Source organism: Musca autumnalis, unplaced genomic scaffold (genome assembly GCF_047663935.1).
Source record: "Musca autumnalis isolate F117 unplaced genomic scaffold, ASM4766393v1 scaffold_5, whole genome shotgun sequence".
NCBI classification, from domain to species: Eukaryota; Metazoa; Arthropoda; class Insecta; order Diptera; family Muscidae; genus Musca; species Musca autumnalis.
Genome location: NW_027412088.1, coordinates 47,199,603 through 47,227,404, shown reverse-complemented (window position 1 = coordinate 47,227,404; position 27,802 = coordinate 47,199,603). Strand labels below are relative to the sequence as shown.

At 35.3% G+C, this 27,802-nt stretch overlaps 1 protein-coding gene across 1 annotated transcript; it reads left to right on the top strand.

Moving 5' to 3' along the window:
- Window positions 1-434: 434 nt before the first annotated feature.
- shg (DE-cadherin) lies at window positions 435-22,618 on the top strand. The gene is made up of 2 exons (XM_073956582.1): window positions 435-2,702; window positions 18,567-22,618. The coding sequence occupies exons 1-2, from the start codon at window positions 1,641-1,643 to the stop codon at window positions 22,464-22,466; spliced, it is 4,962 nt and encodes a 1,653-aa protein (XP_073812683.1). The 5' UTR covers window positions 435-1,640; the 3' UTR covers window positions 22,467-22,618.
- Window positions 22,619-27,802: the final 5,184 nt, after the last annotated feature.

The following is a 27,802-nucleotide window of genomic DNA, read 5'->3' as shown; positions in this document are numbered from 1 at the left end:
TTGGCGCAAAATTCTTCAATATGTCAAAATGTTTGTTTACGTTTTCATACAATTTATTCACAATAACAAAAAATTTGACAGATTGAAACCAATCAGCTGGACGTTTTACGCCACCTTATTATTTCATTATGATTATTACTGAAAAAGTAAAAAGACACAGCTATAAACGCTGAGGATATAATAACGCATTACTGTGAATTTCTCGTTTAAGTTTTGTATGTGTTTTTATTCACAATAATGCATTTTGATAACTAGAATGATAATCAGCGTTTTTTCCGTTAAATCGATTAAAAAATATCGGCGCGAGCCTTCTCCAGTCGAGTTGACGGCGGCTATTTTTAGCCGATGTAATCGGCGGCGGCTTAATCCTTAAAAAATAGAAGCGGCGGCGCGCCGCCGACCGAAAATCGGCTCGCTTCCACCTCTGGAACTGTGTGTGCACAAAAAGTAGTATTTCATTTAGTTGTGTTTTTGAGTTTTGGTGTTGTTGGTTGTTTTGCGGAAGAAGAGTTGCGCGCCAGATTCGTTCGAAAAGAGAAGATCGTGATCGCATACACAAACAAGTTACAAGAGAATAACTTGTTGCTCGGCATCTCAACTTTTAACTTGGTTACAACAAGAAAAAATAAATAAACGAAATTACAATAAAAAATATTGAATTAAAATCGTAAATACATATACAAATTAACGAAACTGTGCCTTTTTAAAAGAAATTAAAACAAAGAAAAATACAAAAAATACCTGGAGTTTTTTATCTGTTCCCCTGTACTTCGCATTGTTGTTGGTTGCTTTATTGGTAACCACTACAAATGCATTGCCTACTGCCATTGTTAAGAGTAAACATTTAAAACACATACAACAACTGGCTTGCATTTACCTAGCTTTTCGGCCATTGTAAAAACGTTGGCATAGATAAGAGTGGAGTGTGTGTACGAGTGAGTGAAGTAAAACCACTATTTTTACCTGGATTTACCTGTTTTATTGTCGGGTCACTACTACAACGACAAAACGTGAAAGAAACAAAAAGAAAAAATACGTTAACATCAATTCAAGTTAATCACTAAAGAGAGATAGAAACGTAACAAGCCAGAGTAAACATCAGTTGGTTTTAATTAATGAAGTTTAAAAAGTTATTAACAATTTAAAGAACCAATTTAAAACAAAAAACGAGAAGAAAAAACAGTGTTTGTGAATCGCAATGAAATGAGAGCGCGAGAACCACAGAAAAGAAATTTTAACTATTATCTTCTACTCTCCCGTGTGTATTACCGTTTTATTTTGTACCGGTCGTCGTCGGTTGCCATGAAAATACGATGACGTTAACAAACGTCAATTGTTTGGTGCACAAAAAAGACTGAAGTAAATGAAAGAAGCAGCACAAATTTGTTTTTTCTTGCCTACTAAAAAAAGTAAATTGGAACAAAGTGAAAATTGTTTACTAAAATCGAATTCAAAGAAAAAGTGATCGAAAGATAAATCATCAAAAGATAAAATTACAAATAAACCAGGTTTAATAAATACTGACTCATACATGTAGAAGCCGTGATTTAACAAAATGCTGACAACATAGAGACAAAAGAAAGCACAGCGCACAGCAGCTGCCGCATTTATCGCCTAAGGTGAAATTTTCCAGTTTTTCTATGGAAAATTTTAATTTTCGACACACAACTATTCCATCCATAATAAATGTCCTCGTCGATAGTGGTAATGAAATAACTATGGCTTCACCTGACACTACCCCAACCAACACCACAAATAGCAACTTCAACACAATGGCACGCCTACAGCCACCCACAACAGAAGAACAATCAGCAACAAGAGCACAGACACAATCCGACGCTTTGGCGGCGTCTTCGTCCTTTTCACCAACATCTTCTAGATCTTGTTTAGGTCATGAAGATCATCACATCCTCCACCACAAACAACAGCATCATCAGCTTCAACATATCTATAGCAGTAGAAGAAGGAAATACCTGCCCTCACCGCCACAAAAACAGCTACAACAAAATGTTTATAAATCATTTGCCGTAGCGTTAATAGCATTTTGTCTCACCTCTACTTTACCCGCCTATGTTTTATGCCACAAACAACAGCATCACCACAGCAATCATCATTCCGCCTATGCTGTTGGCTCAAATTTAACGGCAACGTCCAATGATTTAGAAAATGTGTTACGTTTGAAACGCGATTCCGTGAGTGCACTGTATTCGGGTAGCATACCATCATCATCGTCACGCGGTGGTCCATTAAGTGCCTCCAATGCATATTTTGTACAAAACAATAATGTCAATTCCAATGAAATTCTCAACTATGTGGACAATCGTAAACCCGCCTTTAAAAATTGTGCCGGCTATAAGCCATCGGTTAAAGAAGAACAACCGGAAAATACCTATGTTATTATGGTTCAGGCTGAAGATCCTGATGCGGGACAAGAAATTAAATATAGTTTGGTGCAGTCGGCTGCTGAAAGACCAAAATTTCGTATAAATCCAACTACCGGTGTTATTGTAACCGAACACACATTCGATCGCGATGAACCTATACACGAAAAGGCCGTCTATGTTACTGTTCAAGCCACCGACAATGGTCGTCCACCATTGGATGATATTTGTACATTTAAAGTGACCATTGAAGATATCAATGATAATCCACCAGTATTCAACAAGGCTCGTTACGATGAATCGATGTCGGAAGACATACAGGTGAGTTTAAAGAATACTTTTTTTTTAAATAATATGTTTATGTTTATTTTAAGACATAGGGATTTTAGTTAGCTATACATACCTTTTCTTGGCCAATTTAGTGGACCCCTGGATTACTGCTAATTGGTGTGGGAAAAGGTTGTTATGGGCTTGAGGTTTATGTTTGGATACTTTGAGGTAATTATGTGAAGTTGCTCAAAACTAATTTTGTGTGTTAATTGAATTTAGGAACACAATTTAATTGCTTTATATTTTATAGCCATATGTAGGACTTGATGATGTAGGACGATGATGCATCTTTTGTGGCGGGAGGTAATACAGGGGAGCATAGATACAGGATATGCGTATGCATTCGAACAGTTTGTAGAATCATCCGAAAAATGTTAACAAAAGAGTTTTGTGTCTAAAACTTATTGTCCCCAACAAGTTACTGGTAAAATTAAGAAATATATTATATGAATTAAATAATTCTCTGGCATGGACATTTTGTAGGATCATCCGAAAAGGATTAGCAAAAGAGTTTTGTGTCTAGAACTCATAGTCCCCAACAAACCAAAATGTAATGGTAAAATGTAGAAATACCTATATCATATGAATTAAATAATTCTCAAGTTTTTAACATTAGCTGTGTTTCTGGATGCTATCTAATAGCACACCGTTATGGCATTTGGCTGCTAATATTCAATTTGTTGCTGGCGAAACGTCCACCAGTTAAAAAACTTCAAGTAAACAGTCTCTAAATTACATATCATGGGGGAACGAGCGAGCCTTCAAAAAGCAACATCTTCATAAGAACTGAAAATCTATTTCTGTGTTTCCCGACAACAATAAGCTACGTTTCAACACTATTTAAAATACACTCACCTTTTTAAATTTTACGTCCTTCAGTTAAAAAACTTCAAGTAAACAGTCTCCAAATTACGTATCGTGGGGGAACGAACCTTCAAAAAGCAACATCTTTATAAGAACTGAAAATCTATTTCTGTGTTTCCCGATAATAATAAGCAACGTTTCAACAATATTTAAAATACACTCACCTTTAAAATTTTAAATAGAACTTCGAAAACAATACCCACATCTTTGAATACAATAGTGTTATGCCTAGACAAGATAGATACATTTTCATAATATTGTTACGAACTGACTTAATTTCAAAACAATACTCTCAAAACTAAGATGATATCTTATTGTTTAACATATGCAACGAAGCATTTCACATAGTTTGCTACTATGTACATACGTACCTATCATCATTATTAGCTTGTTCTCATTTGCCAGTTAATTAACATCCAAAAGTAGGTTGTCATAAAAAAGTGCTCGTTTGCACACCAACCAACCAACAAGTGAGTATCTAGAATACCCAAACAATTCCAAATTTACAAAATTTAACGTTTCTTGTTTTAGACTGGCATAGATTGCATGGTTTGAGTAAGCGCTATTATTTTTCGATAAGATTTCTTCATAGCCATAAAATGAAGGCCTTCCCCGGTGTGTTAGCCTTAATAATGCAGCTGATATCAAAATGTGAATCAGTTTTAAAAATATGTATGTAGGTACTTCATATTTTTTGGGAAGTTATTTATGACCTCAATATCAATATATTTATACCCTACACCACAATGTTTTTACAGCTGTAATAGAAATTGATAGCAAATGTTTTGTTGGAAATTGAATTTTCGTTTGAAATCTAAACTATTGATAGGTTTGTAATTTAATAGGAAATATCTAATTGTTTAGTTGGAAACAAATATTACTAATATGGTACAATGAAATAAGGTAGTGGTATAGGAAAAATCAAACCCCTTTGTAGTAAAATTTTATAGTTGTAATTTCCAAAAAAAATTATTTAAATGCCTTATTCATTTACCTTGTTTATTAGTTTGTATGTTAATGTTTGGAACATATTTTGGAAATTCCCTTAGTTAGGTACAAAAATCTTTGCGATTATCCCATATTTTCACTAAAATCAATTTGAAGTGGAAATTTTTTGTCAACACATTTGTTTTATACTTGAGAATAGTATGAAGCAGGTAATTTTTTGAAAAAGGTTTTCTAGAATCTAGAATGATTTAAGTTTAGTTTACAGTTAAAGACATTCACTCGGGGGTCATTTAAAAATGTTTACCATAGGAAGATCTTGATTATAAATTTATTTGGGAAAGGCTATACTTTTTGGATATATCGGTTCCAGTGGTCACTTCTGAACCTAAATATCGACGAAATCAAATAGTTGCAGTATTGGGATTCCATTTTCTTTTCAATAACATAATTTTGAGAATTGTAGGTAATTTTTTTTAAATGTTCCCAAAAAATCTGAAAGAATTTTAATTTAGTTACAGTTAAAGGGATCCACTTGGATAATTAAACAGGGTTTGTATTGCTGTTCGTAGTTTTGTTCTCGTTTTTTTTTGCAGATTCCATACTTCTCGTTCTCTAAACTGCTATAAATCTTTCTGAAATAACCATTTTGATGAAAGGTAAAGAAGCTTTTTATATCCTCAGGCTTTAGACGAAATAGGGTATATACACTAGGGGACATAAATTGAATACTCTACCAGCTGGCGGAAAAATCTGAAATGTTTACCACAGGTAGATCTTTACGTACTGATTACAAAAATATAACGTTTGTTGGGGGAAGTCCATACTTCCCGAGATATGGGCCTCTTAAGATCCGAAAATTCCCTTGTTAAAGTAAGAAAACAATTTAAATTAAAAAAAAGTTGTTTTCGTGCCCTAAATTGGCTCCTGTCCATAGGAGAAAGTCCTAAATCCCCGGCTTAAGGCCGGCTACTTAGAAAAACTTACAATTTAAAAAAAATTCAGATTTTTTCCGTCAGCTGGTAGATTTTTCAATTTGTTCCCACTAGGGTTATGACTTTTTGACCTTTTTTCTCAAAAATGCAAATTTTTCTAAAATGTTGATATAGAACATTTTTCAAATGACTTTGAGCATGAGTTTTTTTTTATCGAATCACCTTATAAATAAGATTTTATCTAATATTAATAATACTCAGAGAAGTTAGAGTATTTAGCGCTGTCCGTCTCTCTGGCTGGCTAAAGCGCTCTATTACTCTGGAACGAATCCAAAATTTGTTCCTCGTAATATTTTGTCAAACTTAGATCAAGTTCGAAAATGAGTCATATCGGCCCATTCCTCCCGGTACATTCCCGATAAAAGTAAATATTAGTATCAATAATATTCATAGAAATTAGGGGACTTAGCCCTGTCCGTCTGTCTGGCTGGCTATAGCGCTCTATAACACTGGAACGAATCCAAAATTTGTTCCTCGTAATATTTTGTCAAACTTAGATCAAGTTCGAAAATGAGCCATGTCGGCCCTTTCCTCCTGGTACATCCATTCCCGATAACTCGATAACAATAACTCTCAAACGAATTTATTACCGGCTTTGTTCAAAATTTATTCTTCTTAATATTTCGTCAAGACATAAATAGCTACTTTTTTGCCTATACTTGCTGAGATGTGGACCACCCACAATGTCCCAGTATTTAGACTCAATCCATTGTACATCACTCTAACTACAGATTTTAGTAGTTTCTCTAGATAATAACCGATTAAAAAAAAAAACAAGTAAGAAAGTGTCAGTCGGCTTTGCCGACAGATATATGGTAAATTTCAAATTTCTTTTGCAATTCCATTGGAAGAAATGTTAAAAAAAATTTTGCGAGCACATCCGCAATTATTGGAACATAGATTAAGAAAAAAGTCGTGGTTTCAAATCTGTTCGCGTTAACAAAATTGGATGCTGCGCTCCAAAGTTATGGGGGGTTTTATTCCCTTATAAAGAACAAATATTTAAAAATTCAATTTTTTTCTGTAATAAGAAAATGTATATATAAAGCGTTAACTGCATTTAATACCTATCCGTAGATGCCTAAATATTTACTAAATGTATTTCTATTTTCGCGGAAAATCAAGAAATAACGAAAAAATCTTGGAGTAAATTTAGTTTATTCTAATTTAGAGTCCAAATAAAATTCGAAAAAAATAAATTAAAAATACGTACAGATTCTAGACAACGCGTAGAAAAATATGAGACCAAAATTTTAACGATAGGATTTATAACTGCCATATTACAGCAACAACAAAAGACGAAAACTTATTGTTGGAAATTATTTCAAAAATATATATTTTTTTTTAATACGAAAAATAGAAAAAACATTTTTGGGAGTTATTCTACTATTTCGCTAAATTTCGAAGCAAGGACTGACGGACTTCGCTGAAACTTCTTCAGGGAAAATGCGATGACAAACCCGAAAGTGTATTTGCTTACTTTGATTTACAATAGGATTATGAAATAGAAAGTAATATTGAAATTACAACCAAAGAAAAAACATAAAAGTTAAAAAACGTATAATTCGCGAATTCGTTAAAATCAGTTAAGGCGCATGCGCTTTTCAGATACAGCGAGTGCATCTCTATCAATATGTAGCGATTTTTCCACTTTTCATTCAGCGGCCAAAGTGTGCCGTCAGCTGCATCTTACTGTTCAAAAAACCTTTATGTGGGGAAAAATTGCGCGATGTACATAAGATTATAAGGCGCATCCGATTTCAGCGACCGCCTATAAAAAATACGTCATTATAACAAATTTTAAACAAATTCGTCAAGAACCGCGGATGTGCTACCAAATTCTATTTTATACAAAATACGAATATTACTCCAGAATCTCGGTAATTTATGCCACACGGTTTTGAAAAATAATATAATCGCGTATAAAGGATTCCATTTATGTAAAAATAACCAAAGAAAATCGCGGTTCAATGCGCGGAATCATCAAAATATAATTTTGCAGAATTTCCTACTTTCAAGGTATCTATAACCGCCGTTTGAGTGGATGGATTTGAAAGCGGAAGGGTTCATTAGATCCGGCGCGTAAAAAAACTAAAATCACGCGGGGTTCAAGGGTACCTGAGTCACAGTTGTAACTTTTGAAGCCAAAAAAAAGGTTTTTAAAGAAAATTTACGCATCAAAATGTCGACTTTGGACTCCTATTCCTAGGGAGCTGTATGAAGCACACTCATGAGATATACATCAAACGACGTGGAATCACGAGTTCTACAATCCAATAAACAGTTTGAGTAATTATCTGGTTGCGCCCTCCAATTATAAGAAAAATTCAAAAAACCCAGATTTCAAAACTTCAAAATGTCAGCATCGATTTTAGGGGGATGCAGTGTATATATCGAAAAGTCATACATTAGAACCATGTTGCCCAAGGGGTATTCTTCAATTCTTTCTTTGAGCTCAGGTCTGAATTTTTCGTGGATTGACCAGAAATCAGGAAAGAACACAAAAAAACTTATAAACTTCAACACATTTTTAACCATTTTTAAATATTACCACCAACACAGCTTCCACACAAATTATTTGTTATGGTTCATTTTATGCGAGCCCGGCTAAAACACTTCAATTAATATAAATATATTCATATTGTATAAAATATATTGACAGTTCGCGACTTATTAAATGGTTAACCTCAACTTCAACGATTGTAAAACATTTTTGAATATTACCATATACCCTCAGCCAATGTGAATTGAAACCTTCATCTATGGACAGATCGAATGAATTTAGGGTCTCTTTCGCATTTTGTGGCCCATTTTTGGACATTTGAACTTGCCGACAAAAATGTGGATTAGTGCAGATAATCCTTGGTATCTTGGGCGGTACCGTTCCATGTGAGTTATATCAAAACGTAAACCAATACCAACAATTCTCTGTAAAAATATTTCGCAAGACCTGGCGAAGACTAAATACCAAATATCAGCTAAATTGGTTGTTTAATGTGGCTAAAACCTTGAAAATAATATAATATATAAGTTTTAATATAAATATAAGTTTTTACTAACTTGTATTAAGATTTCTTCAGGAGAGGACGTAATTTTAGTAGTACAAATCCGTTTATTTCTGCGGTGTAGCATTCTTATTGAAGAATTCCTAATTGGGATTTTAGTTTAAGTTTTATTTTTAATTTATTAAGTTCAATTTTATATTCTTAATATTCAATTTTAACATCATTTACTGTATAATTGATATATGTTTGTATTAATTTTTTGTTTATATATGTAGTTTAATATTCAATGTAGCTTGCTTGCAACCAAATAAAATGGGCATATCCGCCTGGTGGCAAGTTTTTGAAAAATAAATAAAAAAAAAAAAAAAAAATACCGAAAATCGCGCGATACCGTTCAATTGGAGCTATATCAAAACGTGGACCTATGTACATAACTTTTATCAGAAAAGTTTTTTGGTCCATTGGGAACCCTCAATGCAAAATTTCGGCGTGTTTGGGCGCGAAACATATGTAAAATCTTCAAAATTCGGAAAATCGGGAGATACCGTTGTATGGGGTCTATATCAAAACGTGGACCTATGTCCATAATTTGTATCGGAAAAGTTTTTTGTGAAGTGAAAATCCCGCATCTCGAAATTCAACCAATTTGGTTGATAAGTTTAGCTAAAATATTGAAAATACCGAAACATTGAGAAGTACCGTTGCAGGGGGACTATCCCAAAACGTGGACCGACCTTCCCAATTTTTTGCTCTCGACATTGTCAGTATTTATACCAAAATTCATCTGCCAACGCCAACTTCTTTTATATTTGGCCACCGTTTATTTGAACTCGCGACATAGTGCAGCGTTTTTTTTGAGGTTATGCGCCATATCTCGGGAACTATGGACTTGCCCTTGAAAAAAATTACAATGACGTAACGGGGGCCGCACGAACATCCTGTTACAAAAAATTTCATAACGATTCGTGAGGTGTCACTAAACTGCACTTATTTCAAATTTTGTGTGGGAGGTACCTGAAGGAGTGGTCCGATATAATCCATATTCGAACTTGAGGTATGCCTAGAGGTAGTATTACCATATGCAAAGTTTGGTTCAATTCGGTTACTCCCTTCGAGAGTTATCGTGCGCACAAGTTTTGCGACAATTTTTGAGCATTTGTGGGGGAGGTACCTGAAGGAGTGGACCTATATGGCCCATCTTCGAACTTAAATCAAATCTGGACAAAATATTTCGATACCCAAAATTTGAACCGAATCTATTGATCCGTTCGAGAGTTATCGTGCGCACCAGCCAGCCAGACAGACGGACATTGCCAGATCTACTCAAAATTGTCTGAAATGGATATCGTACCAACATACTTGGGGTCTAAAACCATTATTTCGATGAGGCACATTTTTGGTCGTATCAAAGTGTAAATACCCTCTTTAGCCTAAAGGCTGAGGGTATAAAAAAAAACAGCGCCCACCATGGTATTCTTGCAATACCCCACCAAAGCCTAATAAATTTCGTTTCTTTCTTTTTTACTTGTTTTCGTTAAAATCGAAATTTTAAATTTGACACTCCGCCACTTTTTTAATAGATATTTTTGAATTTCCTTTTTTAAAGGCAAGATTATTAGGTTCTTAATGAGCTCCACAAAATAGAACAAACTTCCTTTGCCGACCCTTCGCAGAAAAAACGCAAAAATTTCCTTTAAATCGTAAGTATTCTTAAGTAGCCGGCCTTTGGCCGGAGATTTAAGACTTTCTCCTATGGACGGGAGCAAATTTAGGCTTACTTACTTACTTAGCTGGCCCATTACAGAACATTTGTTCCATAGACCGAACTAAGAAAAGATCTCCAATTCTCTCTGTTTAGTGCTTTGCTTTTTTGAATACCGCGACTTGTCATCTCTTCATCCACTTGTTTGCGCCATCTATTCTTTGGCCTGCCAATTCAGCGTGCACCGCCATGTGGCCCGAATTTATACGCCTTTTTGGCGGGTTCATCATCGCTTATTCTTATTATATGGCCTAGCCAACGCAATCGCTGCATCTCGATAAGTTTAACTATATTTCGGCTACGCGAACAACATTTTCTTTTAAATCGTAAATTTTTTTCCAAGTAAACAAGGGAATTTTCTAAGCTTTATATTCCTCGGGAAGTAAACATTTCCACAACAAAAGTAATACTTCGTTGGAATCGGTATAATCTGTAGTATAGTATACAAAATTTTCTGCGGTGGGTCGTTAAAGGAAATATAAGCTGTCTTCCTAGTTGTTTTGAGGATGTTGTGAAAATATATGTTATGTATGTGAACACATCATCTGTTTTTTTTTTAAGATCCTAAGGACAAACATGCAAATGATAATTAACTATTGGAAAATTGTGCATCAATAAATATAGATCGTTAGCGGGATAACCAAGCTTTTCCCCCTATCATTTGAATCCATGGAGATGGATTGATGGTATGATTTCAATTTGCTATTATTAATATGTTCTTAAAACTATGTTCGTATAACCACATACTCCATGTGAAGGTACCTTCAACACAATGTTGACATAAATCCCCCAAACTTACACAAAATATGTCAAACATTTTAACATCTCTTTCCATTAAAAACCCAAATTCTATTCCCTTTGAGATATAAAGTTAGTACATATTGACAAAAGCATTTTCATTAAGGAACAAAGTCTACTCGTAATCTTTTTCCCAGGAAAATGTACTTCCTAGTCCTTAAAACAGTGTGTGTTTGTGTGACAAAATGTTACGGGAAAAGACAATATTTAAATTTTCATTCCCAGAAAAAAGAAATGTGTTACAATGCCTCTTTTCTTTATGAGAACCACATACAAAACCATCCACTTCCTCGAAATCCACAGGTGTTACATTTCCATTTTCTATGAAGTTGTAATCAAACGAAATCCATATCATTTTTATTTTTTCTTGCAGCTGATGTTGTTATCTTGTGCAACTAATTTTCCATCAGCAAAAGGTATAGTTTTCCATAGTTCAATTTTTTGGGGGTTGTTTTTCTTTTCGAATTTTTTCTTCAAAGTAATGCTATCCCTCCCAACTAGTTGATGGATGATTGACCATTCATTATGGTTTTTTTTCTAGGTTCATGCCTTCAAAAACCACTGTCAGTTCTGTTAATACAAACTCCCATAGTTATATTTTTATTGGAAATTCGAAAAAAGGGAAAAATAATAATAAAAACATGCAACAGATAATAAGATGAGATTATCTTGTTAACAAACGAGATTGAACTCAAATACATAAATCATTATTATTTTTATTTTCTTTTTGTCTGTCTACCATATCAAGGATTACATTTATAGAAATGTTGTTGATTGCTTTGTTAAAAATAAAAACGCAACCTTCTTTCTGCCGGGAAATCTTCTTATCGGTGATTGATGGGTTCGGCAGAAAAAAAAATAAATAAAAACAATTAAAAAGTATATAACTGATAGTACTTTTAATACAATTACCATTTAATTGCAAAATAATATTTAAATATTGCTAATTGTTATGACCGTATTAAGTGCCAGGAAGAAGTTTCAGCAGTTTTCACAACAGACCTCTTAGCATTTTTTAATTACTAAATTTAAAATAGTGGCCTATTAACAATTTAGAAAGTTTTAAAGTAAATAATGAAAAATGAAGATAAATCCAATATTAGTTTTTCCTTAAATAATCTCTTACGATTTCGCTAATCACTGTCGCAGACCCACATTTAAACATATCAAAATTGATGTTTTGAAGAGCTAAGTTGATCTAGCTAGGTGTGTCCGTCCATTTTTCCATTTAAGTCATAAAATCACAGAACATGTCGCAATCGGATCGAGTGTCGGGTCAAGAGTGGTAGGAAAATCAATGTGATTGAAATATATGCTCTGTTCCAGAACCTGCAAGAAGCTACTATTTTTTACTAGGATAACATTTTTTCCTTTATGTTATCGACAACAATTGTAAAAAATTAGTAGATCCTTGAAGTACTGGAACAGACCAATAGCAACATATGAGAATCCAAACAGTTGTTCTTTTTGTAGATGGTTATGATTTTAGAAGTTTAGAGCAAAAAATTTGTGAATTGGAATCTTCGGTTAAACAAGGCAATTAAATTTACCCATTGTCTGTTTAGATTGAATTTATTTATAAATATTTGGTCTGTTCCAGAACTGCAAGAATCTATAAATTTTTACTATTTTTCCGATAACATAAAGGAAACAATTTTATTGTAGTAAGAAATAGTAGCTTCTTGCAGAGCAAATATTTGCAAAGAAAATTAAATTAAAAAAATTGACTGAAACTTTTTTGTTTTTATCTTCTTCTTTATTTGCCTATTCGTTTTACGAATTTATGGTGATCAATGCAGTTACATAAAATGTATTACAGTATGTACGGTATATATATGTATTTATAAGTTGTTGATTATTTCAGCAAATGATTGTCGATTTCTGCACTCGCTGAGTAGAGTTGCAACATCATTGTTTTTATCGTCTATATATTTATTTCCGATACTGTATGGGTTTATCAAACGACGAATCTGAACCTCCCCAATTGTCAGCAACAATCGTTCACCCTCCTTTCCATTGTTACAATTTTCCACGAATTTTCACTTTTTTTGCTCTGGAGGTCACATGTTACCCCTATTTGTTATTGCTCTAGCGGCTCACGTTTTTTTGGCAAACACAAGAACAACATTGTTTTCTTCGCCACAATGCACAGTGTCCGATATTCCAAAAAACCTGGCCAAAAATCGAAAAAAAAATTATCAATTTACACTAAAAAGTGTCAGATATTGTTTATAGGATCCCAGTGCGTGTACTTATGAAAAAATATATACATTTCTTGTTTAATAAGTGGGTATAAAAGCAGGTCGAAGTGACCCTATTTGGATTTTTTTTTTTTTTTCAATATTTAAGTTGTTTATAAATCTATGATAATATGCAAAATAAACAACGGTTATTGAATATTTTCTTTTTGTAATTGTAATGAAAGGTATGTGAAACGTATTTAAGATGTTCAGTGTCGCCAATGAATTGTGCGTACTTTAATAAATTATGTCCGTACTTGTTAATTTTTTTCAAGATCAATTTTCACAATAAATTATGAAAATAGTTATGAGTAAGATCGAGTTGGGCTGTGTAACTTATCATTTCATAAAAAGGGAAGAGTTTTTTTTACCAATTTCCATCGCAACACCCTGCACATATTTGCACTTTTCGTTTTTATGTGATATTTTGTCTTGCAGATATGTACAGATTTTCTTTGATTCAGAACGTCAGAATATAGGATAGGGTCACTTTCTGGCGTTTGGTTATAATTTAGAGTTTTGATGTATTCTAAGACCTATTGTAAAATTTTATGGCGAACAAATTTCTAGAATATTTTGATCTGATTCCATTACATTTTATAGGAGATTTTAACGATTTTTAGAAAAATTGACCAAAAAGACCCCTTTTATGACTTCCACGAGGGTTAATTTTTTTTAAGAAAAATATACCTCGCATTCTGGTCAGTAAAGTTGCCAAAGACATTATACACCTAAAGTGCAAGGATTCCAAGTGATCTTAACTCAAACATTTCCAAAACGGTAGAAATGGTAGAAGCTTGCTACCCCATTTTAGTTTCTTGGTATTTTAAAAAAATTGATACCGATATTTCCTTTGTATGTAATGGAAATAGAGATTTCATTTCTTTAATGACTTATAGTGAAATTTAGCGGAGAACAGTTTTGTCTTTGATGTCATTCGTCTAAAATGATGCTTTGTATGACAATTTTGCCAAAAGCCATATAAATTACGTCATTGACCCTAAAATGTGTTTATATTTTCGCATGTTTCTGGACTTTAGGTAAGATATAGAGTTTTGGTGTATTCTAGGACCTATAGTAGAAATTGATGGCGAACAAATTCGTAGAATATGTTGATCCGATAAGATCACATTTTATAGGATGATGGAGCAAAAAGACCCCTTAAATGACCGCCTGAGGGTTAAATAATATCAAAAATGTAATCAGCGGCCCGAAAAACATAAGAACCAAAGGTTAGGTCAAAATCCATTCATTTTTAGAGTTTTTGGCCAGGTTTTTCGGAAAATCGGACACTGTGCAATGAGACAATATGGTGTATTCAGTTTTTCTTTACGTTTGTAACTTTTTAGAAATCTTTTTCTTCCTAACTTGTTTTAAAAACATAACAAAAATCCTACATTGTCATTGGAGCAGTTGTTAAGTCAGGGGAAAATTGTGACTTAAATTTAAAGCTCTTACTGTGGTTTGTTTTTACTGTTATATGAAAGCTCCAGGGCTATGATGTTGATATTTTTATTGGGGAAGTCCATGCTAGTCGAAATAATGGTTTAAAAGCTGCACCTACAATTTTTATGCCATCAGCCTTTGAGGAATATATAGAGCGGGTTCTTTCGTACCGGATTGACCCGAAACCATAGTGTTTCGGCCAGCGGCTTCCAACCCAGAATCAAACCTATGCTTCTACGTAGGTTTTATGCTGCTACAACAACAACAACAACAACAACCAAAATTCCATTTACTTTTAAAGTTTGGCATCAGTTCATAGTAAATGTATGTCCACCAATTCTAATCTTGGTATTTTTATACCCTCAGCATGTATGCTAACGAGGGTATATACACTTTCATACGAGCAAAATGTGCCTCATCGAAATAATTGTTTTAGACCCCAAGTAGGTTTGGACGAAGTCCGTTTCTGACAATTTGGAGTCGATTTAGCAATGTCCGTCCGTCTGTCTGCTGTCTGGCTGGCTGGTGCGCGCGACAACTCTCGAAAGGATGAGCCAATTTTGTCCAAAATTTGGCTTTCGTAATATTTTGTCCAAACTTAGTTTGATGATGGGTCATATCGTTTCACTCCTTCAGATACCTCCCCCACAAAAGTTCAAAAATGTTCGGAAAATTTGTGCGCACGATATCTCTTGAAGGGAGCGAGCAACCGATGCGGTCCATACATTGCACATCGTGAAATTTTTACCAGGCATAGATGAGGTTCCAATATGGACTCTAACGGTCCACTCCTTCCGGTAGCTCCCACCCAACATTTTCGGAAAGTTTAGTTTAAGACCTGCTCTCGGATGGTTTTGATTTTTGTTGTAGCAACTTGTATTCACTGCCTCCCATACGACGGTACAAGTTTCATCAGCGGCAAGTCCGTACTTCCTGAGAAAATAGCATGAAAGTAGCAAAAAACCCTTATGACGCCGTGTGAGGTTGTTGGAGCGCAAGATAATTCTCGAAAGGATATGCCGATTTCGTCCAAGATTTGGCTTTCGTAATATTGTTTCCAAACTTAGTTTAAGTTCGAAGATAAGCCATATCGGTTCACTCCTTCAGGTACCTCCCCCACAAAAGTTCAACAATGTTCGGAAAAATTGTGCGCACGATAACTCTTGAAGGGAGTGACCGATGAAATCCATGCTTTGCACATCCTAATATATCTATATAGATCAGGTTCGAATATGGACTATATTTGTCTACTCCATCTGGTACCTCCCACACAAAATTTGGGATAAGTCCACTTTGATAGCTGCTATCGAATCACTTTGATTTTTGTTGAAGCAACATGCATTCGCTGCCTCAATTACGATGGTAAAAGTTTTTTCAGGGGCAAGTCCATACTTCTTGAGCAAACAGCCGGAAGGGTGTAAAAACCCTCTATGTCACCATATGTGGCGGTCGGAGAGCACGATAACTCTCGAACTGTTCAACCGATTTGGTCCCATGTTTGGTCTTTGTCATATTATATCCAAACTTAGTTTCATGGGGCAATACCGGTCCACAACTTCCGGTACTTCTCCCAAATATTTAAAAGTGTCACTAAAATGCTACGACGATATCACTTGAATGGGGCAACCAATTTGGTCCAAAGTTTGGATCTCTATATATTTTGTCAAAATTTAGTTTAACTTCTTAAATGGCCCATATCGGTCCTCCCTAATGGTACCTCCCCCACAAAGGTTCAACATTTGAGTCTTAGTGCAGTTAATTCCTAATCCACATTTTTTTCGGCATGTTCAAATGTCCAAACAGGGCCACAAAATTCTAAAGAGACCTTAAATACATTCGATCTGTCCGTATGTGAAAGTTTCACTTCACATTAGCCGAGGGTATATATCATCTGTCGGCAAAGCCGACTGACACTTTTTTACTTGTTTTTTTTTTCTTTTGGTACATTCGTAAGCTGAGTCATATAATTATTGTTTACGATGAATGATTTTATTTATTTAATTTTTTCAATAACTTGCTAGCAAGCGGATATGTCCATTTAGGTCAATACTTGAAAGAGGTTTTCAATCGCCTATTCGTAGAATACTTTTGGAATATCATTTGTCAATACCAGAGCTCCGAATACTCGCTCGAATTCCACTCGCGAGTGAAACTCTTCTCGAATTCGAGCAAGTTGAGGGGGAAACTTGCTCCCTCCCCAACACCAAACAAAAACTTATCCCACCCCAAATAAACTTGCCCCACAACCACCAAAAATATTGCACACAACAAAAAAAATTAAAACTTACCAGCCCCCCTCCCCCCAAATTTTCACTCGCTATATATCTAATCATTCAAATTTTGAAGCCTATATTTCTGATATTAAATATCGCTATCTGGAAAATTATATATAAAATTCCTTTTCTATTATACCTAAGATTTCAAATATATACCACCTTGCCATAAAGTTCGACTTGTATATGTCAATTTTAGAAAGGCCACAATAAATTCAATTGCAAATTACAAATCTTTTAAAAAGTCTTTCTTCTCCAGAAGTGTAAAAAGTTTTCCGACAATTGTGCAATTTTGTTGTCAACTATCGATTCCCCTTTGCAATTTTTATATTCCATCCATTCCAATTGAGTTCACTGCACTCACGTTAAAGCGCGCATAGACACAAATGCCCGGGAAAAATAAAGAACCTTGAAACCTTTTTTTCACTTAAATGCCCTAATACTGTTAGTTTTTATTACGTTTGTACACATGTATCACACTCATCTACCACCATGCAATCAACTAGCCCAAAGAAACCTAAACTTAGTAGGCTGTTAGACCTCTTCTTAAGAAAAATAAATAAGTTTCACTTGAACGGACGTGACACGGTATTATTATTTGTTTTTTTCTTTGTAAACGGAAAGAAAGGAAAATCGATACATATAAAGTGCTTAAAAATTTGCAGAGAGTAGTTGTTTTGGAAAATGTGTTTCTTGTGGGTTATTTTGATAGTAAGTAGAAGTTCTGAACTACTTCAGTTTAAAATACATTGTTTTTAAGGTGAAAGCCAACTTTGGGGTCAGTTTCTTCTTATCGATTGGGAAATAAGAAAGAAAAACTACTGAAACCTCGTATTTGTTAACCGTATTATGTATTTCGAAATGAGAACAAAGAAAATAATTGTTTTGTTTTTGATATGGAAAAATCAACAAATTCGGAGAAATATCCAAAATAAATAAAAACTATTTTATGAAATTTTGCCTTTTAGGGCGAAGACCATTTTTAATGATTTTTTATTAATTTTCTCGTTTAGAGTTAACTTTGATGATCGAAATTATTTGCAAGTGAAAAAGGAAAGCCAAGGACTCCACATAGTCACCAAATTACGTTACCTGGTTTCACTGGTGGTAAAGCAGATCTTCGGACGTATCGACTATGTAGTGGCTTCTCTGTCCTAGAACTTTTCGTTTTTCAAATGCAAATGTGTTTTATACATTTACTCGGATATTTAGCCGCTGAAATGTATTTTCTTCACGACAAACGCACTCACATTGTAACGAAAACTAATATTTTGTTTATTTACTTCAGTTTTCTATACTCCGAGGAAAGTTTTTTCGTGTTCATTGCTACCCATAAACCCAAATTTTTTCTCATAAACTGGTTCTGCGTAAGATTCTCAAAAGCTTACATAGTATTTTTAATACTCATTCCAAATATGATCTAATTTTTAAAATATTTATTTATTACCTACACTTTTTAATTAACTTATATTCCCTGAGATTTAACTAAATCCCACCCTTTTCTATTTCTTCTCTCTTTCATTCCAGCCCAATGCGGTTGTAATGCGTATATCGGCCAGTGATTTGGATGATGGCAACAACAGTATTATTGAATATGAAATTCTGCAGGAACGTGATTATAGCTATTTCAAAATCGACAAGGCTGCTGGTATAATTTACCTTACTCGCCCGATAGATCGTAAACCTGGCGGCACCTATACGATAACGGTAAGAGCCTATAATATAGTACCCGATCCACCACAAGATGCCCAAATAGAGGTGCGCATACGAGTTGTCGAATCGTCCAAGAAACCACCACAATTCATTGAATTAGGCGATGATGTAATATATCTAAAGGAAAATTTCAACGATTATTCAGCGCCCATAGTTACGCTGAAGGCGATATCGAATGTACCCAATAAACCGGAGGTGATATTTGAGCTGATTACGGGGCGAACGGAGCAAACGAATAGTAAGAAAACATTTGTATTTAATCAAATTGAAAATACGGTTTCCATAAGTTTGGGTAAATCACTGGATTATGAATCGGTTACCGACTACACCCTAACAATGAGTGCCCGTAATACCTATGATTTGGTAGCGGAACATGTTCTCAAGATACGTGTAGAAGATGTCAATGATAATATTCCCTATTTCACCGAAGTAAAGGCAGGTACAATTTTGGAAAATGAACCAGCCGGTACACCGGTGATGCAGGTTCGTGCCTTCGACATGGATGGTACAGAGGCGAATAATATTGTCTCTTTCGAATTGGCTGACAATAAGGAAATCTTTTCAATTGATCCCCAAACTGGTAATATTACTGCCCTCACCACCTTTGATCGTGAAGAAAGAGATTTCTATAATGTCAAGGTTATTGCCAGTGACAATTCTCCCTCGTCTTTGATTAAAAACGGCGAACCCAATCGGGGCCATCAAGTGTTTCGCATTGAAATTGCCGATAAAAACGATCACAAGCCCCATTTCCAAATGAGTGAATATGTGGCCGACAAGTTGCCCGAAGATGCCAACATCAATTTCATCGTCATTGAAGTGACGGCCGAAGATGAAGATAATGCCTCCCAAATCAAGTACACCATAGAAAGTGGCAACATTGGCAATGCCTTTAAAATTGAAGAGCAAACGGGTAAAATAACAGTCAACTCAAGATTGGATTATGAAAACATCACCGAGTATATGCTACAAATCCGGGCCTTTGATGGCATCTTTGATGATTATGCCACGGTAATCATAAAATTGGAAGATGTCAATGACAATCCACCCTATTTTAAGGATAACTACACGATAACCATACGCGAGGAGCAAATCTTTGAACACTGCATTTTGAACATTGAAGCCTATGATCCGGATATCAAAGATCGCAATGCTGATCAGCACATCAAATATTTTGTGGTAAAAGATGACCACAAGAAAATGTTGAGCATTGATGATAATGGCTGTTTGAGATTAATCCAACCCTTGGATCGTGATTTGCCTCATGGCCACAAGTCGTGGCAAGTGTTGATTGCAGCAGTGGATGAAGATGGCACCGGCTTGAAATCGGTGACGCCTGTTACCATAAATCTACAAGATATCAATGATAATGCACCCTTCTTGGTGAACAAAATGCCTGTGATATGGCAGGAGAATCGCAATCCTGGCCAGGTGGTACAACTGCAAGCCAATGATTATGATGAACCCCAAAATGGTCCACCTTACACTTTTGGCATTGACTCTGAAGCTTCTGAGGATATTAAAAATAAATTCAGCATTGACAATGACTATCTCTTTGCCAATGTCCAGTTTGATCGTGAGCAGCAAAAGGAATATTTCATACCCATACGCATCAGTGATTCGGGCCAGCCAAAGATGAGCCAGGTGAGCATTTTACACTTGATTATTGGTGATGTCAATGACAATGCCATGTCGGAGGGTTCATCACGCATCACCTTCTACAATTATAAAGGAGAAGCTCCCGACACCGAAATTGGTAGGGTATTTGTCGACGATTTAGATGATTGGGATTTGGATGATAAACAATTCCAATGGGCCCAGGGTATACCCCACGATAACTTCCGTTTAAATCCCAGTTCTGGTATGATAACATATTTGGAAGGTACCCCCGAGGGAACATATGAACTGCAGTTTATTGTCACCGAAGAGTCTACGTTTATACCACGCCACTCAGTGGATGCTGATGTAACGGTGGTGGTAAGAGAGTTACCCGAAGAGGCAGTCGACAAAAGTGGTAGCATACGTTTCTATAACATAACCAAAGAAGATTTCATCAGTGTTCCACGTGATGCCCAGGGTGATAATGCCTTATCGCTCAAAGATCGTTTGCAGTTTTACTTGGCCCGTCTATTCAACACCTCAGTGGAGAATGTTGATGTTTTCACCGTTTTGCAAAATGCCAACAACACCTTGGATGTCCGTTACTCAGCCCATGGCTCTCCCTACTATGCCCCCGAAAAGCTAAATGGCATTGTGGCCCAACACCAAATGGAATTGGAAAATGAATTGGATTTGCAAATTTTAATGGTCAACATTGATGAGTGCCTCATTGAGAAATACAAATGTGAAAGTTCCTGTACCAATACCCTACACAAATCATCCGTTCCATATATGATCTATTCGAACACTACCTCATTTGTGGGTGTCAATGCTTTTATTGAGGCCCAATGTGTGTGCGAAGCCAAGGGACGTCAATATTGCCTGAATGGCGGTACCCCCAAGATTGGTGAAGATGATGCCTGTGATTGCATAGATGGTTTTACGGGGCCCCATTGTGAATTGGTCTCTGTGGGTTTCTATGGTAATGGTTATGCCTTCTATGAGCCCATTTCTGCCTGTGATAATACCCGTATTAGCTTGGAAATTGCACCACAAACAGATTATGGTTTGATTATGTATTTGGGGCCAATAAATTACAATCCCCTACTGCCGTTGTCTGACTTTTTGGCCTTGGAATTGGTTAAGGGTTACCCGGTGTTGACGGTGGACTATGGTTCTGGTACCATACGCATAGATCATCGCCACATACAGCTGCAGGCAGGCAAATCTTATCAACTGGACATTGTGTTGCAGAAGTCAAGCATTGAAATGACCGTCGACAATTGCCGTTTATCGACATGTATGAGTTTGGGTGCACCCCAGGGTCCCAATGAATTCCTCAATGTCAATGCACCCCTGCAATTGGGTGGCACCCCTGTGGATTTGGTCAACTTGGGTCATCAACTTAACTGGACCTATGTACCGGGTCAGCAGGGATTCTTTGGCTGCATAAAGAATCTCACCATCAATGATCATACCTACAATTTGGGAACTCCAGCTGTGTTCCGCAATGTCGACTCCGGTTGTCAAAGAGCCGTGGCAGTGGCAGTTAGTTTGGGTATTAACAAAAATTTCCTAATTGCAATTATTTCGTGCATAGTTTTGCTACTCATCATCCTCCTGGCTGTGGTTGTGCAAAAGAAACAGAAGAATGGTTGGCATGAAAAGGACATTGATGACATTCGAGAAACCATCATCAATTATGAAGATGAAGGTGGCGGCGAACGTGATACCGATTATGATCTCAATGTTTTGCGTACCACACAACCCTACTATGGCGAAACTCTCTACAAAGATCCGCACAGTTTACATGCCATGCCAACACAGCCACAAGAAATACCGGATATTGGTGGTTTCCTGGGCGATAAAAAGGAGAATTGTGATCGTGAAATACTCTCCTTCCCTGTGGACGATGTACGGCACTATGCCTATGAGGGAGATGGCAACTCGGATGGCTCTCTATCCAGCTTGGCCTCGTGTACAGATGATGGTGATCTCAATTTTGATTATCTGTCGAACTTTGGCCCCCGTTTCCGTAAATTGGCTGATATGTATGGTGAAGAGCCTTCCGATACCGACTCAAATGTTGATGATGATCAAGGCTGGCGCATCTAAGTAATTTGAAGACACGACAACAAAAGCCACAAACAGACAAACAAACAAGAGAAAACGACGATAACGAAAGAAGAAACTAAACGAAAAGACAACTAACCAATCACACACATGCAAGAAGATATGTATGTAATTTTTCATAAGAACAAAACAAATGTAGAAATAGACAGACAGACAAACAATAGACAAAAAACTGTAATTAAGGAATTGATTGATCTTCCAAACGAAACAAAGAAGTAGCTAGAGAAGAAGAATGTACAGACATATCTTAGAAAAAAGAAACAAACAACAAATGTGTAGTTTAAGTTATCGACAGATAGAAAGAAAAAAAAGACTTGATAACGAGCAGAGAAGCTTTGCTTCCAACCTCAACTTTATCCCCCCATCTTAATGTTGTACTCTAAAAAAAAAAAAAATACAAATGGAAATGTGTGTAATTCTTCTGCCAACAAGCAGCAAATGTATAAAAATTTATATTTTTTGGTTTAATTTTTTTATTTAAATTTTCAATATTTATAAGAGTAAATAATAGAAATTTATTATTTTTTGTTTTTTTTTTTTATAAAATACACAGAAAAAGTGATTTTTTATAATTTAAAAAAGTATATATAAATATAGGTGATTTATTTATAACTAAGAACCACATAAAAGAAAAAAAAAAACTAAAGTAAATCACAATAAGTTTATAAAAAAAGGCATTAATAAAAATGTAACTATTGTTAACTATATTTTTTGATAAAATATGGATTTAATAATCGAAAGCGAAACACTTAGAAGAAAAAATAAAAAATAATATATTTTTTATTTTTTACAAATGTAACCAATAAACTACAGAGCATTTATTAAAAAAAACGAAATTTTCCATTAATTTAATTAGCAACGAAAGAGAAAACAAATATTTTGTTTTGAAAGAAATAGTAATAAATACAAAGACAGCGTTTGATAGTTTTTTTTTTGTCAAAAAGTGCTAACTCCTCATCTTTTTCCACATTTCACAATTCAATCTCTCTCCAATCTAAAAAAAATGCCTATGAATTTCAAGTTTCCTTTTTGTTTTAAATACAAAAGTCAAGCGAATATTAAATTTACTTTAGTTTATGTTAACAAAAAAAAAAAGATATTTAATCTAAAAAACTTACCTTCTGTACATTTACTATTCTTAAAAAAAGTAACTTTTTAATTTAAATTAATTATTATATTTTTTATAATAGGTTTACTTACATCCCAACAACAACATTTCTTTAAATAAGAATTGAAACTTTAATACATAAAAGTAATTAATTAAACAAATTAAAACATAAACAATGTTAGTGTTATACTTACCTATCTTTATATATATATTAAATTACCTATCCATCTCCCCTATATATACACTATAATATAACATAAATGTATTTTCTAAGTTTATTATTAAATTATAGTTTTATTTTTACATGCCAATCAAAACAAACGAAACACAACAACAACAAAAAAGAAAAGAAATCCTCGAAAAAAATCAATAAAAGAAAATTTTTAAAATTTACAAAAAAAAAAAAAAATCGTTCACATTATTTTATTTATTTTTGGGAAAAATATCAAAAGTAAGTATGATAGGTATCTGTAGTGGAATTCTGTAACTCATTTTTTGAGTTACCGACAAAAATCGGTAACATTAAAACGCTAAATTATGAATGAAAAGTATCAATAAAAGTTGACAGCACTGTTGCTATCGGTAGCATTTAGTCCATATTTACATTAGGCAATTTTCCTTGTGGAAATTGTCAGTTTGTAGGTGAGAGAGGGTGCTGAGAGGCAAAGGGTTACCATATTTCTCACCTCTCTCTCCATCAAACTGACAATTGCCGCAAGGAAAATTGCCTAATATAAATATGGACTTAGCAACTGCTTTAATTACCGAAATTATAAACATTTTAATTTTAACGATATTTGTCGGTAACTCGAAAAATGAGTTACACAATTCGACTTCTGGGGGTACATTTGGAGTTTTTTTTAAAGGAATTGTGAGCAGACAACACAAATAATAATTACAAGAAATCCAGCATTTACAATGATTATCTCTTTGCCAATAATCAATTTGTCGGGAAGAACAAATGGAATATTTCATTCCAATATCACATCAGTGATTCGCGCTAGCCAAAGGTGTGTCAAGTGAGCATTTTACACTAGATTATTGGTGATGTCAACGGCAATGGCATGTGGGACGGTTCATCACGCATCTCCTTGCCCAGGTGATGAAGAGTGTGGCAGTAGATTTAGCGACTTATAGTTTCATATTCCTCAGCAACTGCACTAGGTCATCTATGTAGGTTAGGTTAAAGGACGCGTAGCTGTCATATTGGACAGCCACTTCACTTATGGACCTTATGGCCCATTGTGTTCATCCAGTAGGGGGTTTGAAAGAGAAGAAATATATATTACCTGGAAAAGAAGAATATATGTTAAGGAAAGAAGTAAACAAAGTAATGGGGTAAAAGAGTATTAATGGTAGAAATGTCATTGAAAAGGATATTTTAGATATAAGCGAGAGAGGAGAGTTTGCCACGCTAAGGCGCATTGGTTGGTTCTCGTTGAAGCCATTTCAAACCTTTGGCCAAAAGAAGCAGTTTCGTCGGCTTGACTTGGCAGAACGTTGTCAGAGATGATGTGGTGTGTTCACCCACCGTCTCCTGGTCATGAGCACTGGACAACGACATAATAAGTGCTCAATCGTCTCCGTCTCTTCTTCATCTTCGCATAATCTGCAGTAGTCGGTAGTGTCGTCTCTATCCCATCTGCAGGTCAAAGATCTTATCCTGCAGTGTCCTGTGATTGTTCCAACCATTAATTTCAGATCGGATTTCTTCATGGAGAGAAGGGATATAGTTCTTCGCTGAGATAGGTTGGGCCAGATTGCCTTTGATACCTTGCAGCCACGTTCATTATTCCAAATCTGACCAGCCTTGTCCCGCTAAACTTGTTCTAGCTGCCGCATGAAATGACACAAGGGTGGCTTGATAGAGTTGTCGATTTCAATGTCGGTTCACTCCGATCCGCTACGTGCCAGCTCATCCGCTATCTCATTGCCTTCGATATTGCAGTGACCCGAGACCCAGCATAAGGTAACGATTGATTTTAGGGCTTCCAGAGCTTTCCTGCAGTCCAAGACCGCAGTAGACTTGATTGAGTGGGATTTAAGTGATTTAAGGGCCGCCTGACTATCCACGTAGATAGTCACCGGTCCATTTATGTCCCCTTTTTTATTGCTTATCAACTCTGCTGTTTTCTTAACTGCAAAGATTTCGGCCTGGAAGACACTAGAATGTTCGTTCAACCTGTATGAGAGCCGTAAATTGAGGGTATCGCTGTAGACACCTGCTGCTGTTCCCATTTCCATCTTGGAACCGTCGGTATAAACCTCTATACCGAGTAGAGGTGGGAAATTGTGGGTCCAGGCCTCCCTATGGGGTATTCGTACATCAATCTCGTCGAAGTGTAACTGTGGTGATATGTAATCACTGATTACCGCCGATCCCAGTTGAAATCCGGATCGTCGTAAGATAGAGGCATAACCATAATCAGTGTTGCGTCATGAGTTTGTCTCTTTGAGACGGAGAGCACTCTTGGCTGCCAACTCTTGTACTACAAGATTCAACGGGTGAAAATCAAGTAGGACGTTGAGTGCTGCCTGTGGAGTGCTTTTCATAGCACCGGTAATTAACAGTAATGCCGCTCTTTGAACAGTGTCTAACTTATGCAGAAGCGTCGTCTTGTTCAAAGCATTTCACCATACCAGAGAATTATAGGTAAGGATTGGGGTACTATGGTCGTAAAAATCCAATGTATGACCTGTGGTTTCAGTCTAAAGCTCTTACCTATGGAGTTCTTGCAAGAATAGAGTGCTATTAGACCTCTCTTGGCACGTTCTTCGACATTCCTTTTCCATGTTAATTGATCTACACAGTCTTACATAAGTATACGTACGCCCCATAAATCTTGGGTTTTAGAAAAAGTAATGATATTTATGAAATTCCAAGTACACAGGTTTATTTCGTCTCACTAATAAACAATATTTAATACAACAAAAGTATATTCCATAATATAAATAACGGTAAATTTTACAAAAACCAAAAAATGATACTTACAAAAGTATACATACGCCCCAAGAAAATATGAGTATTATCGTACAATTTATTTAATTAGCAGCAAAATTTATACATTTTATTGTTTTGGCGAATGTGTCTGGGTGTCCGAGATATATTTTAGAGAAAAAAAATATAATTTGTGGGTGTTAAGTGCCGTTATTTAATGCCAAACTTCTTGTACAGCTCGTTAAAGCGGACCCTTGCTGATTTCTTTCCGTTTTAGGTATTTGAGTATACAAAAGCCACAATATTAGTGTCGGATTATAGATTTTGAGATCCTAGAAAGCTTTTTAGTTGACCTTGTGCATAACACACCTTCCTGGGTGTCGATAAATTCACATTTTTCCTAGGATATCTCAGGAAGTTAATAGTTTCCTCGGAATTCTTGGCTCAAATTACATACAGAAGACCTTGAATTGCGTTTTAATATGGTGTTATATAATCCTTGGACACCAATTGAATCAAAAATGTGAAATATTCTGTTAAAAACCTGCTCCCAAAGCATCAAAATATAATCACTACCAAAAAGCATGAAATCTACACTGTGAACAACGTAGTTTTCGTATTATAACCATTACCGTCAATATAGGGTCGGAAAGTATCGGATAATTGTACATTTCTGATTCAATTGGTGTCCAAGGATTATATAACGCCGTATTAAAACACAATTCAAAGTCTTCTGTATGTAATTTGAGCCAAGAATACCGAGGAATCTATTAACTTCCTGAGATATCCCAGGAAAAATGTGAATTTATCGACACCCAGGAAGGTGTGTTATGCACAAGATCAACTAAAAAGCTTTCTAGGATCTCAAAATCTATAATCTGACACTAATATTGTGGCTTTTGTATACTGAAATACCTAAAACGGAAAGAAATCAGCAAGGGTCCGCTTTAACGAGCTATACAAGAAGTTTGGCATTAAATAACGGCACTTAACACCCAAAAATTATTTTTTTTTCTCTAAAATATATCTCGGACACCCAGACACATTCGCCAAAACAATAAAATGTATAAATTTTGCTGCTAATTCCATAAATTGTACGATAATACTCATATTTCCTTGGGGCGTATGTATACTTTTGTAAGTATAATTTTTTGGTTTTTGTAAAATTTACCATTATTTATATTATGGAATATACTTTTGTTGTATTAAATATTGTTTATTAGTGAGACGAAATAGACCTGTGTACTTGGAATTTCATAAATATCATTACTT

What these genes read in the sequence shown, in the direction of transcription:
- shg (XM_073956582.1), top strand. Translation starts at nt 1,641, where the DNA reads ATGGAAAATTTTAATTTTCGACACACAACTATTCCATCCATAATAAAT. An exon ending in CGATGTCGGAAGACATACAG is followed by an intron (nt 2,703 to 18,566) that starts GTGAGTTTAAAG and finishes CTTTCATTCCAG; the next exon opens with CCCAATGCGGTTGTAATGCG.